General features: G+C 42.7%; 1 protein-coding gene across 1 annotated transcript in view; it reads right to left on the bottom strand.

Annotated features, from left to right (window-relative positions):
- LOC148476986 (ATP-dependent translocase ABCB1-like) overlaps positions 1-16,810 on the bottom strand; it is a 248,609-nt gene that overhangs the window by 89,200 nt on the left and 142,599 nt on the right. The window contains exons 11-13 of the mRNA XM_088457386.1: positions 10,627-10,830; positions 4,824-4,994; positions 4,570-4,731 (exon numbers count right to left, since the gene is read on the bottom strand). Of these exons, the coding sequence (XP_088313512.1) occupies positions 4,570-4,731; positions 4,824-4,994; positions 10,627-10,830 (537 nt within the window). The remainder of the gene's footprint in view (positions 1-4,569; positions 4,732-4,823; positions 4,995-10,626; positions 10,831-16,810) is intronic.

Consider the following 16,810-nt stretch of genomic DNA (forward strand, 5'->3'; position numbering starts at 1 on the left):
CCATTGTGGCGCTCTAACACAGTGACATGATGGTGCCGCTTATGCGCAGAAGACTAAACGGTGGTTATCTTGGTTAGGGAATGAATACTTCCAGATGGAACCAATATGGAGACTGCAGTGCAGTAGCCCCCTCCAAGTTCAACAATTAGCAGCCTTGATTGCCAGACTACCTGTGAGAGCCTGATAAAGGGTGTGTCAGTCTCTGTAGTCAAACTCTCACTGTCTGGGGAACAGGTCTGAGGTCTGCTGAGAAACACTGTGATAACTGAATGTAAGTGCTGTGCTAAAGACTTCTGTTTTGTGGTCCTTCCACTCTGAGAGATGTAATTATTTTGTGTAATTAGAGCCGGACAGGCCACAATTTACTATTATATTTTGTGCTGCTAATAAAACTAGCTGTAGATACTGGACTACTGTACTAGTACTTGGATTCTGCATGACAAATGCAACCATTTACACTAGAATATTGTACCCTTACCTTGATCTTGCTACCGGTGGTATATTTATTTGGAGAACAGCAACACGTTTCAGCCACTGCTGTGGCCTTTTTCAAGCTGGCGGACATGTGCTGACTATGTTCCCAAGGCTGACCGGGACTTGCTGACTATATCCCTAAGGCTTTTCGGGACTTCTGTAAAACGCGTCATTCCTTCATGCTGTTTCTGACCAAAAAGAGATCGGAGAGATGTGTGCCACTGGCCTCTATATACTACACGCGGCACCAGTCAGACACTCAGTGTAAGGCACACAGAGCTCCCAAATTAGCGGCCGCTGCAAGACGGAGCCTTTGACTAGCCGTCCTTCATCTTTCCATCGAGTCAGTGTCTGAGTAAGGGAGAGAAAGTGCCTATACCTAAAGAAGACCCTATACAAAAGGAAACCCAAAGGAGTGTTCGGGTCTGTGGGTAAATACAAGTGTGGTCATCGTTGTTTTAGTACAATCAAATCTCTATCTCAGCCTGCTAAATTGGACCATTTTTTAAGAGCTCTAATTACATTCTCAAGGGCTGGATAAGCATCATAACAAATGAAGATATTTCAAGCCCTCCACTATTAAAAGTGCTCTCAAATCACAGGACTTTGATTAGATAAATAAGACCGTTTGTAACTAAAGGCATTTTTATACCTCTATACAGTATATTCTAATGATTATGCTCTTACTGCATGTGAATTGTTAGTCAATGCAATTTTTGTGAGCAGCTATGAATGGAGGTAGAAGTGCAATAATACGGTACAATGCAACTGAATTGGATTATGAGTATATTACTTTGTACTGTATCTAATTGAAAGCTGGTACTGATATTATAATACAGATTTTTTAAATGCTAAACTTATATGAAGTTAGGATATAGTATTGGTATGTGTACAGTTATATGTGTATGATTTTTTTATTTATTAATTTAATAAATATTATAAAATATTTTCTATAAATATATACAACATATGAGTGGTATTTTTATCACACCAGCACTGTATTTATTTTATTAAGACTGTTCCAGGGGAAAAAGTGCTGGGCAGGGGAATGATCTTAAAAATCCAGACAGTTTTGGAACCTGCAGTCTGGCCAGCGGTGTCAAGAAGCATCCTCCCTTATTAAAGACTTGATAAAAATGTGATCAGGTGTTTTAGATGTGGTGGCCCGGGCTATGTTGCTGCTAATTGTCCAATTACCTCTGAACCTATGTAATGTGATGTTGCTTAGGTAAATAGCAGAGTATCTTTCTTTTCTGCAGACCGACAGTGTGAGCCAGAAATGGGTAGAGGCTCTGTTAGATTCCCAGTAGCCTGGTTACTTTAGTAAACGCCAGGTTGTTGAGCCCCTCCATACGTCAGTGAAAAACTGCTGGTGTAACCTGTATACATAAGGTTATTCAGTATTATGTTACTGCTGAATTGAACATACCAACACAATGTGGTCTACCTGTAGTTACTGTGGGATTATTTCTTGATTTTATGTACAGTGATGCTATAATGGTGAGAGAGGTTTTGCCACTTCTGGAAAATTCGGGAAACCCGATATGTTACAGAAGTAAATAACCCAGACCCGTTTGTTAATGCTACTGATACAGTACTAGTGGGCGTGTCCTCCACATTTTGTTAAGCATGATTAGGGCGTCAGAGAATGACGAAAGCAGCAATGGGGTGCAGAATGGTGTACCTCCTCCTGAAGTAGAAAATGTAATTGATCTAGTTGACTGTATCCTGATCTTGAAGGTAGAAAAGATATCTTCTGCAATGATTTCTGGACATTGAATAATGTGTCTAAGGTTGATACCTACCAAGGTCATGTGTGGATGAACTAATTGTAAGGCTGGGAACAGCACTCTATGTAATCACTCTAGGCTTAACCAAAGGGAACTTACAAGAGCCACTGACATACATTGCTAAAGAAAAGACTGCTTTTTCTGCACTAGAAGAATTGTTCTAATACAAGATGTTGCCATTTGGGTTACATGGGGCACCCACCACTTATAAGGGGATGATGGATAAAATTCTAAGGCCCCATGGACAGTATGCTACTGCTTATCTCCATAATGTAGTCATCTATAGTGCAGATTGGCAATCTCAATTATGTAGGGTACAAGCAGTGTTGGACTCCATCCGTGAGGCACGATTGAGAGCCAACCCTAAAAAGTGTTGCTAGGGATGGAAGTGTTAAAAGGGGAGTGCACTGCTGTGCAGACTCCATCTTAGTGTCCCTGCAGGGAGACTTCTTTCCCTATAGCGAGATGGTCGCTGTAGTTAGTACTGCACATGCACAGGAGCCATCCTGCCACTGTGTAGAGTGACAAGGTGGGAGACGGATGTCTCCTACTTAGCTCATGAGAGACCTGGTGTTATACCTTCATTAAACAATTCATTAAGCATTCTGCACAGCTACCCACGAGTGTCACACACTCACTGGCTGGTGAGCTGTATGAAACCCCGCTGTGCTCAGCTTCGCTCCATCACCCGTGTATATGTAACAGTGAATACGGTCGTACCTGCTACTTATCAATAATCCAACACAATTGGTTAAGTACAAGGGCTGCTCACAGTTTGAGTCAGCCGCAGGTGTGTGCGTAACAACTCTACATATTATATCACCTGTACATAATTTCTGACAGGAAGAGGTGAAGTGTCTGGGAAAAACCACAGTCAGAGGTTTGATAAAGCCTAAACTTGATCAAATTGAGGCAATACAAAATTGGCTATGACTCCTAAATAAGAAGCAGATGAAGGCTTTCTTTGGAATCATGGGATTTAAGATTCATACCCAAATTTTCCACCACTGCTGTCACTTTGACTGACCTTACCAAAGTTAAACAGTCAGTTATGGTTAAGTGTAAGAATGCTTTGTACAATGTCTTTTGTTTGGGGGCTACAGGTGTTCCCCACCACATGTCAAAACAGGAAGGGGGTGCGTATGTGTGACAAAACACTGGAAAGGTTGTTAAGAGCTAGACAGAACATGTTTAGCAGCCTTGATTGTCAGACTGCCTGTGAGAGGCTAATAAAGGGTGTGTCAGATTCTGTAGTCAGGCTCTCACTGCCTGGGGAACAGGCCAGAAACTTGTTGAAATACACTGTGATTATTGAATGTAATTTTGTGCTAAAGACTTCTGTTTTGTGGGAAGGACGTTAGGTCCTTCTTTTCAGAAAAATGAAATCATTTTGTTTAGTTAAAGCCGGAAAGGCCAGGATTTACTTTTATGTTTTGTTTATTTTTGTGCTGCAAATAAAATCTGTGGTGTACTAAGGCCCTGAACTGGTGTAATACTACTTGGCTGCTGCAATTGTTTACCACAGGAGACAGCACCCTTAGCCTGATCTTGCCACAATATCTTATATGGAATATTTGTAGTTCTCACAATATGATAGAGATGTTCTGTTGCTTGTTAATTCTACTGGCATTATATTTGCATTTTTACTTCTTGTCAATTACAGTACTAATTTCGTATGCTAGCTGTGATGAATAAATGTACAGTGGATGCTATATTATTTATTGCCATCCAATGCTGTAAGTCACATTTCAGATAGCCACCTGTCTTTCATAAGGGTCCTCAAAAAGTACAATGATTTGCTCATGCTTTCTCAGGTTGTATTCAACAACGTATTTTATTTGAAAAATGTTTTTGACAGTAGCAGTTTTTAACCCATCCCCTGAACCACGCTATTAGAGCTGTGACTAGACATTTCTGGGCCCCAGAGCAAAACTTGTAAGGCTGCCCATGTTACACTTTCATGCACCAATTCCTGAAGGAATCCCATTGAAATAACATGGTCCATTCTCGGATTCAGGCCAGTGTTCCTACCAACTCCATTCGTTGGATACCCATGATACTAGAGTACACGTAGAGCTTATTTTGAGTTCCATAGCTGGAATTTAAAATTCACTAAAGTAGAACTTTACAGATTGAAACTAAATAAAATATAGTCAGTTGTTCCAATAATGTGTTTGAACTTATTTCTTTCATTTAAATTTTTGATCAATTAAACTAAAATAAACTGTAGAGTTTCACCATATGACAATGTAAATGTGAAATACTCTTCCAAACCTCCCTGTAGGTGCTGCGCAGAAACCATTACCTGAAGCATCACAAGAGAATGGTAGATTCCCTCCTTACTCATGAGCTCATCATGTGTTCCTTGCTCCACAACCACACCTCCATGGATGGTGGCGATGATATCAGCTGTCCTGATAGTAGACAATCTATGGGCTATCATAATAGTGGTCCGGTTAGCTCTGGCCTTAAAAGTAATAACAAAACAAGAATGACTAATCCACTGTATTATACAATTTATCTGGAAGAGTATATTATAATGTTTATGTATTATGTTACCATATCTATGGCAGCTTGTACTATTGCTTCACTTTGTGTGTCCAAAGCTGATGTCGCTTCATCAAGAAGCAGAATTTTGGGATTTCTTATGAGAGCTCGGGCTATAGCGATCCTCTGCTTCTGTCCTCCACTCAGTTGGGCTCCTCTCTCACCCACCATTGTATTAAATTTCTGCAGAAAGAACTTTATTTAAATAGGTTTACTATTTCCTCTAGTATTACTCGGTAACATAGGACCAGAACTTACATATAAGCATTGGGATGCATCTTTAAAGTATTTTATACCAAACACAAATATAATGAACAGCATTTGTTTTAGTATGATTTTATTGTTAGACTACTTTTCTCTGAGAGACAACCTACTGTATATGATTATTACAGAATCATAATGGTGGTGGGTAACGATTCTGAATGACTCTTTTATGTTATAAGCTGCCGTCAAGGACGGTTATTGACCTGGCTGAGTCCAAGCCAAAAATGTGTGACCCTTTGACCAGTTTAAAAAAGTTTGGAGTCTGTGTAGCCCACTTTGGATCTGGCACTGGTGGGGCCCTTTAAGCAGCTAAAGTCTCATATTTTTATACAACATAAGCCTGTATCCAATTAGCCCCGATGCCTGCACTTTTCGGGGATTTTGTTTTGCCTGCCTCAGGAAGGCTAAACCAAATCCGTGATAAGAAGCCATTTTTCTCCCGATCGAAGCAGTGAAAATACAGAGGTCCTCAACTTTCGCGGATGCTATTTGTTTTCTTGAGAAAAACAGAAATTTTTTGCACGTAAAAAACGGGGTTTAATTGGATACCATGGAAAAAAATCATTGAAAAACCCTGAAAATTATCCAATACACCCACTTTTTTTGCATACGAAAATTTTTTGCTGCTAATTGGATATCGGCCATATACTTCATGTGAATATAATAAATTACTATATTCTAACTTCGAGTCTCATGGCGAAGAATACAAATTTTAATTAGTTAGAAATTTTGTGCACTTCAAAAGTTGGGGACCAAGGCAGCTGACTCCGGTGCCTAGGCTTAAAGCCTGGACCTGATCAGTCCTGGAAAGGGGACTAGTAAAGACTTATGCTGGCCATACACGCTGCAATTATCGTGACGATCCGCACGATATTGGCGGATCGCCGCGATAATTGTAGCGTGGGGGGGCCACCGAGGGTTAAATATTGCTCGGTCGGGCATGCTGGATTGTCCAGCATGCCCGTCCGATGCGATATTTACCCGGTAACCGTCGGCCACATCGGGCAGTGTATGCCCAGCGCGGCCGACAGACAGACATTACCTGTGTTCCTTCCTACGGAAGGAACAGGGAAATGTCTCCTCCCCTGGGGGCGGAGCGCAGATGTCGGGCTATACACTGTGAGATTTCTCTCACAGTGTATGCCGCGGACATCTGCGGCTGGCAGCCGGCCAGATAAAATGTCTGTCGGTCTGACAGACATTTTATCTTGCCGTGTATGCCCAGCATAAGGGACACAATAGTATTTGTGGAAATTGCCAGATACAGATCATCCTATATTGCCACATTTTGAAAAGAAAAAACTCCTTGGCCCTGTATCAACAGTGGTGAATTTCCCATTAGGCACATGCCTATGGATGCCAGTTGCTGAGGGCAGCGCTTGTTTTATTGCAGTCAGAAATTTACCAGTAACTGCTAAATATTTATGTTGTACCATACCATACACCATCTTGAATGAAGTGTGAACAACTAGGACATGCCCAGACTGCCCCTGTAATCTGTCCTACTAAACAAGTATGTATACATAATTAAAAATAAACAAACATGTCAAAGCTCATGGGATGCATTCAGGAAGCCGACGGTCGCAATGCCGACCGCCGGCTTCCCGACTGTCAAATCCCGGCAAGGTACTAATGACAGGCGTCGAAATCCTGATGCATGTCAATAGACCTATGCCGGGAGCCCGACACCCGGCATACCGATCGAAGGTAAGCCGGGCGCCGGGCACGGACATCCGTGGGAGGAGGGGGGGGGACTTAGAGTTAAGCAGCCCCCTGGGAGGGTTAGGCTAGGGGAAGGGGGGGTTAGGAACCCTCGGGGGGAGGCTAGGGTTAGGCACCCCCGCGGGAGACCTAGGTTTAGGCTGTGGGGAAGGGGGGTTAGGTTTATGCACTTCGAGGGGGCCAGCAGTATATCATACTGATTCCAAGCTCATGGCTTGTTTTATTATTATATTATATTAAACTGACATTCATCAAATATAGGCTTACTGTATATCCAAACAATGAAAATAATAAAATTGGGTGGTGGAGAGTGGGCATTACTGTTGTGTGTAGGGGCACCCTGACGCCTGAATACACCCGTGTATCAAGTATGAAGAACAAGGACAGTCATGAGAAAAACAGCTGTTTCAGCTAAGAAGTCCTTTGGGATCCCAAGTGGACCGCATGTCTTTCACAGATGCTGATAAGTTTCATCTTGCACTGCCCCATATCCGTTCAGATCTCTCTATCTCATGTGTAGTCTCCGTTAAAACGCCTGCAAAGCCTGCTAACGCCATCTGAAGATGAAGTTAGCTAGTGATCTCAAGCTCAGAAAAAAAATCTATTACTTATACTATGTGCTTCTGTAGGAAGCACTCAATTAGAGATTGTAAATGCCTTTACATAGGAGTCTCATATTAAACCGGGAATGACTGAGCACTTGATCTTCTAAGTCTAGCAGCCCTGAATAAAAACAGAATTATAGAAGGGATACATAAATTATGATGTATCTTATTCAAGTGATACTGTACATTCAATGCAAATGTGTAAGCAGTCCCAAAATTGACATATAAAAAATGTTTATAGGAACAATCTTACCATAAGAAGCAAGTGTGGTCTATAGTGATGTGTGTCCGTCCTTATTCTTAATGCATGGTGGTTGTAAATTAATGTAAAATACAGCGTCCGGCAGGGAAATGTATGTTTTTCAGTTGTTTAAAGACAGTAATGTTGTCTGCCAGCAGTACTCGATAGGTTCCCCATTTACAGTGCTGGGTAGAGATGGCTTGGAATGCTGATATATTGGCAGTAGTAGTGCCGTTCCTTGGGGGAGCAGGGGCTGGTAGATGTACCTGCCATAAGAGCTTGGCCAGGTAAGATGTATTCTGCAGTCAGCTGGATAAGGCTGTTACCGCCATTTGTATGAAAATATATTCACAGGTTGAAATGTTACAGTAGCAGCTGGTATTATAGCTACAGTATACTATGCAGACAAAAGTGAATGGACACCCCCCCACAAGTGAAATGGTCCAATGCATATCATTGCCCTCAAGTTCCAAAAGGCACTATCGTGGCAGTTTTAACAGATACACTTTACAGGGAGGCCCATGCACTTGCAGTTCTATGGAAACAACGAATGTTATCAGGATGACAATGACACCTGTCATGTTTCCACGGCGACGCTGGACTGGTATACAGAAAATTTGGTAACCCAGATGGACCGGCCAGCTCATAGTCCAGATCTTAACACCATTAATAACCTCTGGGACAAATTGAGTGACGGGTGCATTCGAGGCCAACTCGACCTTCTTCAGTGTCACAGTTGGTCACTGTACTTATTGTGGAATGGCAAAACATACCGCCTGCTATTGTCCAGGAACTTGTGGACAGTTTGCAAAGAAGGGTGTCTGCAGTAATCACTGCACGTGGTGGACCTACAAAGTACTGACGTCAATGAAATCTTGTTGATCTGTCAGTGTCCAATCACTTTTAAAAAGAAAGTAGAAAACACCTGGCACTAATCCTATACAGATTTAAAAAGGATTATATTGCTGATTCTGCAGCTCTTTACATTGGAGATCTACTCAAACATCTCCTATCATAAACCAGAGAATAGAAAAAAAGAGGAAAAGAGCGCTGAATACAGCAATAATATTTATTGACAATTTAATAGTATATGAAAATTATTAATATATAAAATCTCCAATATAGACAATTATGTACATATATAACAACAATTGCCGGGCAGCAAAATTTAAATCCTAATTGAATAATTCAACACACATATATTATCCACACAAAAAATACAATTGTATAAATGTAGCACATAAAAATAAAATTAAATAAAAAATCTCCCTTATGAGGAATACTGAGCAAATGGTTGGATTTAAAAGTCTCTCTTGTTATAGAAGATAGTATAGCTTTTCCAGGATTGACACCAATAAGATTGTATCAAGTATCAACAAAAGTTGCAAAAAACTATATAGCCCAATAAGGATTCTTTTTCATTCTAAAAACCCTTACGGCAGAGTTGTAGAATCCTGCAATTCTAATCAGGTGTAGATTTCTTTTGATAACGCTTGTTCTTTGTTTTGATTAGTTCAACTGCTTCACCTGTAATTAGCTCAAGGCAGCTTGTTGATTTTTATATAATGTTTATAATGCTGCTGCCCTTTAGATTTATAAATCTATTTTGTTGTTACATATGTACATAATACTTTATATTGTAGATTTTATATATTAATAATTTCCAATCACTTTTGTCTGCATAGCTTAGGAGTGTTCCGTATGCTGGATCGTGTGCTTGCGGCCAGGTGCATTCACCAAATCATCAGGACTGGAACCTGTGATTAGGTATATGGGACTGGAAAGCTGGTCGATGGTTTGAATAATGCATTTCAGCACATCTAGGCGCTTTCATCAGAAGCAGGCCGGATAGAAAACAGCAGTTTTCTGATGTTCAGCTCATGGTACTTGGGTAACAGAATTGAGTTAAGAATTAAGTCAGGCCTTAGGAAGGGAGTATTCTCCTTCCCGAGAGCAGAAATGAAGAAACCTAGTACATGGATCAGCAGCAAGAGAGGAATTCATAGATGCAGCTACCACTCACCAATGCTTATGCATGCAAGAGATATGGCTGATCTGATAGTTCTGGTAAGGCTCTCTTCCATATAGTAGATATAGTTGAAGTAGTCAACTATGAGTTGTTATAGTATGGATTGTTCTGGAAACTATATGTCAAGAATAGCCTTATAATCATGGTCAGGCTCCTGTGTTATATTGCAAAGTCTTAAATAAATGTTTATAACTGGTTTACCTGTCTACGGGAGGTGGATGCTATGCCGATGATCACTGCAGTTTCTTGCTACTGCACATGTGTGAAGAACCCAAAAAAGTCGCCCTGAGCATGCTTCCTGATGGTGTGTCTACAATTATGCAGAGGCACTTCAGGCGCATGCATGAGGAATTGTTTAGGCAATGTATGGGGCGGTACTGGACGGTGATTGGGAGGCTACAGGGAGAGGCAAATCCGGTGCACGCAGATATAGCATAATATGGGTGTGTTATGGGAGTGTCGCTGAATGTGACCGCGTACACAGACGATCAGATGCTTACATAGGAATCTATACTCTAGACTGAGAAACTGCACCTACTAAAGGTTTGGTGCAAGTTTCGATGATGTGACCAATATTTGCGTCTTTACACACCAGATGGTAATGCAGCATGTATAAACACTGAAAGTGGTCCTCCCAGTCCTTGCACAGTCACATGAACACTTGTACACCAGGGAAGGGATTTGTAGTGGCATTAGCATAAAACCGCAGGCGCGAATATGGCAAAATCCGATAAAGCAGGTGCTTCTGCGTTAGCCTCTGAATCAGGCCTTAGGTGTGAACTTTTGTTGCACATAGTGCGGTATCCAATGGGGGTGGCGGTTGTCACCATAATCCTCATACATGGAGTTCCTGAAACAGGGGTGTCCTACTATAATACTCCATGGTTGTGCAAACAGGGTTAGACAGAGCCTTTCTCTTGGCCTGTAGCACACAGTACAAACAATAATACTTACATCAGGTAATGTTATTATAAATTCATAGGCACTGGCTTCTCTGGCTGCCTGCTCAATCTCTTCTTCAGTTACTCCATCTCTGCCAAAGCGAATATTTTCACCAATGGTTGTCCCGAATAAGACAGGTTCTTGACTAACCACACCAATATTATCTCTCAGCCACTTGACATTGAGCGAACGTACATCGTGTCCATCCAATGTAATCTAAACATTGACAATTAGTACAATTAATATTGACACTAGTACAAAATCATATGTGACCACTTCCCAAGTCTATACACCCCTATTATTATCACTGGATCTAAATTGTTGTTTTTTTTCCCCTCAAAATGACTGAGATTATGTAGTATAAAATACAGCACCATGCTGAGAGCAGTATAGCCCCTTAGCCATCATTATTCCCTGCACAATAAAAAAGTGGTACCATCACATTGCTCCAATTATTTTTCCAGCCAATTGGAATTCTGTGAGCTTCTGTGAAATGTGATTTTCTGCTGGAGTTCATCAGGGACAGATTAAGGCTTGTGGGGTCCCCAGGGCAATTATGTTGTGGAGGTCCCCACCAATAATATTGACCCCCCCACCAACACACCTGCCGCCATGTACCAGGACCAGGAAGGCTGTAGTAGTTCTTCTTTTGGAATCGGTATGACATACCGCCGGACATGAGGATGTAATACCGATGCCGGAAGACAGAAGAGTGAAGATCCCGACAAGTGAAGTAACTATACTATCCCTAACATCCCCCCCCTAACCCTAACCCTCCCTTAGGGGTGTCTAACCGTAACCTTCCCCCCAAGTGCCTAACCCTGACCTCCCCCCAGGGGTGCCTAAACCTAACCCCCCCCTCCCCGCACCCTAAGCCTAACCCTCCCAGGGGGGTGCCTGACCCTAACTCACCCATCCCCTAGCCTAACCCCTCCGGGGGGGTGCCTAACCCTAAGTCCTCCCAGGAGCCCCTAAACCTAACCCTCCCCCCCTGTGGCTGCCCGCCTCCGACGCCCGGCTTACATTCGTTCGGTATGACGGGCGTCGGGATTTCAGCGGGTGGATAATGATAGGCGTCGGGATTTTGATGTGTCACATAGGTGTAGTAACAGCATGGTGCAGCTAGCCACTGATGCTGGTAATTGGCCGGCGGAAGTAGCCAGAGGGTAATATTTGGGGCAGTGTGTGAGCTCTTGAGTGATAGCACTGTATGCTCCTTCCATAATCCAGCCCTGGAGTTCATTAATTAAAGTAAGCAAGTAATGAAAATGCAACCAGTGTTGCACTTCCACAACACGTGTGCGTGTGCCATGCACAGAAGATAGGGCAAATAGATATCCATGTACTGTGTGTGTATATATATATATATATATATATATTTTTTTTTTAAATGAAAATATATATGAATAATAAAGGTAAAATAAGCTCCTACTAGTGTAATATATTAAAATACAATGTTATAGACCTTTAGCCCTTTACATATATGTGCGTACCAGACATACACTTATAGGAAAGCTTGTCACAAATATTTTAATCTTCAATCAGAAGTAGATTCTGGTGTTCAGATTTGCTGCCTAAAGATGGTTCAACCAAACTGCTCACTGGGCCTGATTCAGAGCCGGACGCTCTGACCACAGCGCTCTCTCTGAATCAGGGCCCTCCTACCTAAACTTGGAGCGGCCTCTTGGATGCTCGCATAGCTGTGGGTTACCACCCACAGCTTATGCGAGGCCCTGGAGTGATTTTGGCTCTATCAGAGCCAAAATCACTCCCACTGACATCCCATGGGAACGCCTCCGTCTGGGCAGCCACGCCCCCGGCACGCCCACCAAAGGGGGCATGCTGTCAATCACCATCGACAGCACGCCCCCTTTGGTGCGAGACCCCGAGCGATGGCTTCCCCGTCGTGCGCTTGCGAATATGGGTACCATCGACCTGCTTGCGAGCGTCCTGCGCTCGCGAGCAGGTCTGAATGAGACCCACTGTCTCTTAAAGGTAAGACATCCACCAAGCATATGTAGAAATGCTTGGTGGATGTCTTACCTTTAAAAGACAGAGGGCCTGATTCAGAGGCGCTCGCAAAAAGCGAGCGCTCACTCTGAATCAGGGCGGCCGCTTTTTTTTTTTAAACTGGCCTCCTGGCCGCTCGCTAAGCTGTGGGTGACCACCCACAGTTTTTGCGAGCGGCCAGGTGATGGTCTTGCGACGAGACCCTTGTGGTAGGGTCTCGTCCACCGCAAGCCCCAGTGAACTTCCTGCTCTAATAGAGCAGGAAGTTCACTACTGACATCACGTGTGATGTCAGTAGGGCCGCCCCCAAACGGCAGGCGTTCCTTCGGGAACGCCTCCGTTAGGCCAGCCACCCCCCCCGACCCGTCTACAAAACGGGGCGAGCTGTCGATCAACATTGACAGCCACCCTTTTTTGCTGCGAGCCCCGAGCGAGTGAAGTTCTCACTCGCTCCAGGGCTCGCGCACGCGCAGTGCACACTCCACGTGTGCGCACTGCCCGGCCATCGACCCGCTTGCGAGCACTATGCGCTTGCGAGCGGGTCTGAATCAGGCCCAGTGAGCAGTTTGGCTGAACCATCTTAAAGCAGCAAATCTGCCCAGAAGAATCTACTTCTGAGTGAAGATTTAAAGATTTGTGATAAACTTTCCTATAAGCATATGTCTGGTACGCACATATTTATAAGGGGCTGATGGTCAACTATAACATTGTATTTTAATATATTACACTAGTTGGCACTTGCTGTTATCTTTATTATTCATAGATTTTTATACTGAGTTATCAATGAGTTATTTGAAGAACGAGCAGACACCCAGAAACAAGAGATTGGGGTAGGGTGTTATTTTTCTCCCTTTTGGGGAACACTATTTATTGTATTTCACCTGATTGTAAATTATTGGACTTTTACACTTGAATTTGTTTTGTGTAGTGCTAAAACTGTTTTTTGAGGCCTATGTATCAAAGCTTAATGAGAGATAAAATTGTGAGAGAAAAAGTATTAACCTATCAGCTCCTAACTGTATTTTTTAAACATGTAAAGGTGCCCACACACATAGCGACATTTTAAACGATTTGGCCGATTTCGACGAATCGTGACGACGAATCGGGTAAGAAAAGTACAAATCGTGAGTTTATACTCACGAGCATGATGCCGATGCGCGTCCCCGCTCGTCGTACATCACATCTTCTGATCTGCCGTGCTGTAGGGCAGATTAGCCAATCTGGGATACAATGCATTGGCTGCAAGATAGATCTTTAGTCAGATTGGACATTTTTAACTCCAAATCATGATCACGACAGCAAGGGAGCTCCCGTGAAAGTTCATGAGGAAATTGGCCATAAAATCGTATCGTGAGGACATCGGTATGTGTGTGGGCACCTTAAGTTAGAAGCTGATTGGTTGGTGATTTATATCACACAATATTATCTCTCATCAAACTTTGATACATAGGCCCCATTATATTTATTCTTTGACTGCATATCTGCAACAATGTCATTTTATCCCTGACTCCTGTCTACATTACAATTCTAGAAAAAGGGAAAGAAAGTACTCTCTTTTTTGGGGCACAAGAATCTACCTTGGATAGTAAAACTTAACTTTAAATGTTTTGTCATAAAAGAATCATAGGAAACGAAAAACTTAAATTATAAACACACAATAATTAACGTTATATTAAAAAAGCGAACACTTGTATCATATCAAACAGCACATCAGAGAGTGGTCAAGATTTATGTAAATAGATTTAATAATCCAAGGTACCAATACCACAATACAAAATGTAAGGGAAACCACCCCTAATTGGTTCTGATGCAGCTGTAGCAAAGGTGAAGTTTTAAGTTTGTATATATATTTTATACAAGGGAAAAATATCCCAATATCTGTAAGACAAGCACAATCCAACTACATATGAATTAATAGCAGATGATTAACAGTTTATAATCTATAATCTTCTGAGGAGGAAAAAAAGCAAACAAATGAATATTCAGATCACAGCAATTTCCTCATATATCAATCATCTCAACATAGTATCTTTTTTATGCATCTGTAAAGTAAATATTCTTTCAGACTAAGGGGCATATTCAATTAGCCGCGAAAAGTTGGCCAAGTTTCCGCCTATATCGCGTGTTTTTGGAGAAAAGAATTTGCGCGCGCGTGGCTGCTTTTCGCCCTATTCAATTCCAAAGGATGCGAAAACGGGACCCGGCGAAACTCAAACAGACGAAAAGTGCTGTCAGATTTGGGGAAATCAACCTGACACCCCCCAGAAGATGCACTAACATTGGGGTTCACTATGGATACCCCCGAATAGCCCTGCTGAAGGTATTTGGGGTACTTAAATGCTCTCAATAGCTTCTAATTAGCGTCTTTGCACAAGTGGTGAAGAATAGCATTTAGAAGGTTTTTTGGAGAAAATAACTAGTCCCAGCAAATTGGGGTACATGAAAATGGGTGCTAGCATATTTTAAAGTTACTAATGTGAAGCTTTAAAAATCGTTAAAAATCCACCTGCCGCAACCACCTGCAATCTTAAAAACACCTGGGGCATACTTGGGGTCCCCCCTGGAGTCTATTTCGCTAATGTTTAAGTTTGTCCCCCAATTTTGTACTTTTTCGCCCCCAAAATGAAAGGACTTTTTTGGGGTGATCTTAAGTTTTTTTATGTTTTATTTTTTTTACACAGTTTACATTTGGGGGGCGGTCCCAAGGGTGCAGGGTGGTTCCCACAAGTTTGCACCCCAAAACCCCAATTCTGCACTTTTTTCTGCCTAGTTTCATAGGTAAATCTTTTTTGCCTATTCCAATGCGTTGACTTTCCGCACCGGCGAAAAGTCTTTGGAATTGAATACGGGGATAAGTTTTTACCTGGCGAATTGACGTTACCTGCGAAAACTTTTTGCCGAAAATGGCTTATTGTGGCTAATTGAATACGGGTCTAGGTGCAAAATATCTATGTAGGAGTCGAATTGTGGATCAATGTAGTTTCACTAGTCTGGATTGTTTAAGGCAGGGGAGGGGAACCTTTTTTCTTCTGAGGGCCATTTTGATAAATATAACATTATTTGCGGGCCTGGTTCAGGCCATACCCCCTCCGTATGACATCACACGGGGGCAGGGCCACAATCGCCGCTGATTACAGCAATGCCTGGAGCATCCTGAGGATGCTCCGTGGAGCTGTAAAGGCAGCGGTGTGACTGTCTGAAGTATCCTTAGGATGCTCCAGGTGGCAATGCTGCATAGATTCTGGCTGCAGTGTTCTATTCTAGACACCATGCTAGCCAAATAAGGCTAGTAGAAAAAAGCTCAGAGGGCCAGACCAAATGATTCCGAGGACCTTATAAGGCCTGCGAGCAGGAAGTTCCCCATCCCTGGTTTAAGGTGTGGTAAAGGCAGTATTTAAATACCACAGTAATTAGTATCAGGGGAGTACCAAAGGGATAGTGAAAAAAATATACTGTTCAGTATAGTATGGTGCAAGTGGCTGCTGTATCCCATATACAGGTGTAGTTAATGGGGTATGAGCGGACCTGCCTCCTATACCCTGGTAGTATGAAGAAAGATACTGCCATATGCTGTTTATCCGATCTACCTCACTGGGAGTCTGGTGCTATCAGTGCAGGCTCCCTGGTGCAGCGTTCAGTAAATGAGAGTGCCATATGTATAAGAAATAAACAGAAAATCATGAGGAGGAGGACATCCTGAATGCTGCTGCCCTATATGTGAGATATAATCTCAGAGAATATGAGGTGAGCGGTTCAGGAAGCTTCAATCCCAAAAGAAGATAGATATGGGGATAGAGCTGGTGTGTATAGGTCACTCTCACCCCACTGTTGTGGAGACAGCGCAGTGGGTGGCCCAAAATTAGTGAGGTGATAACACCCAGCGAGCCCCTGAAAAGAAAAAGGTACCTGGTGTTGAGTCTGCTATAGTGGTGGTGTGCTGTGCACGTGGGGACTCCATTGACAGCACACCACCACTATAGCAGACTCAACACCAGGTACCTTTTTCTTTTCAGGGACTCGCTGGGTGTTATCACCTCACTAATTTTGGGCCACCCACTGCGCTGTCTGGGTGAGAGTGAGCTATACACCCCAGCTCTCTCCCCATATCTTTCTTCTTTTGGGACTGGAGCTTCCTGATCCGCTCACCCAGTAGCGGAACTAGAGAGTGGTGAACCCAGGTGCAAGA

This window comes from Taudactylus pleione, unplaced genomic scaffold, assembly GCF_031769625.1.
Source record: "Taudactylus pleione unplaced genomic scaffold, aTauple2 ptg000758l, whole genome shotgun sequence".
In the NCBI taxonomy this organism is placed as follows: Eukaryota; Metazoa; Chordata; class Amphibia; order Anura; family Myobatrachidae; genus Taudactylus; species Taudactylus pleione.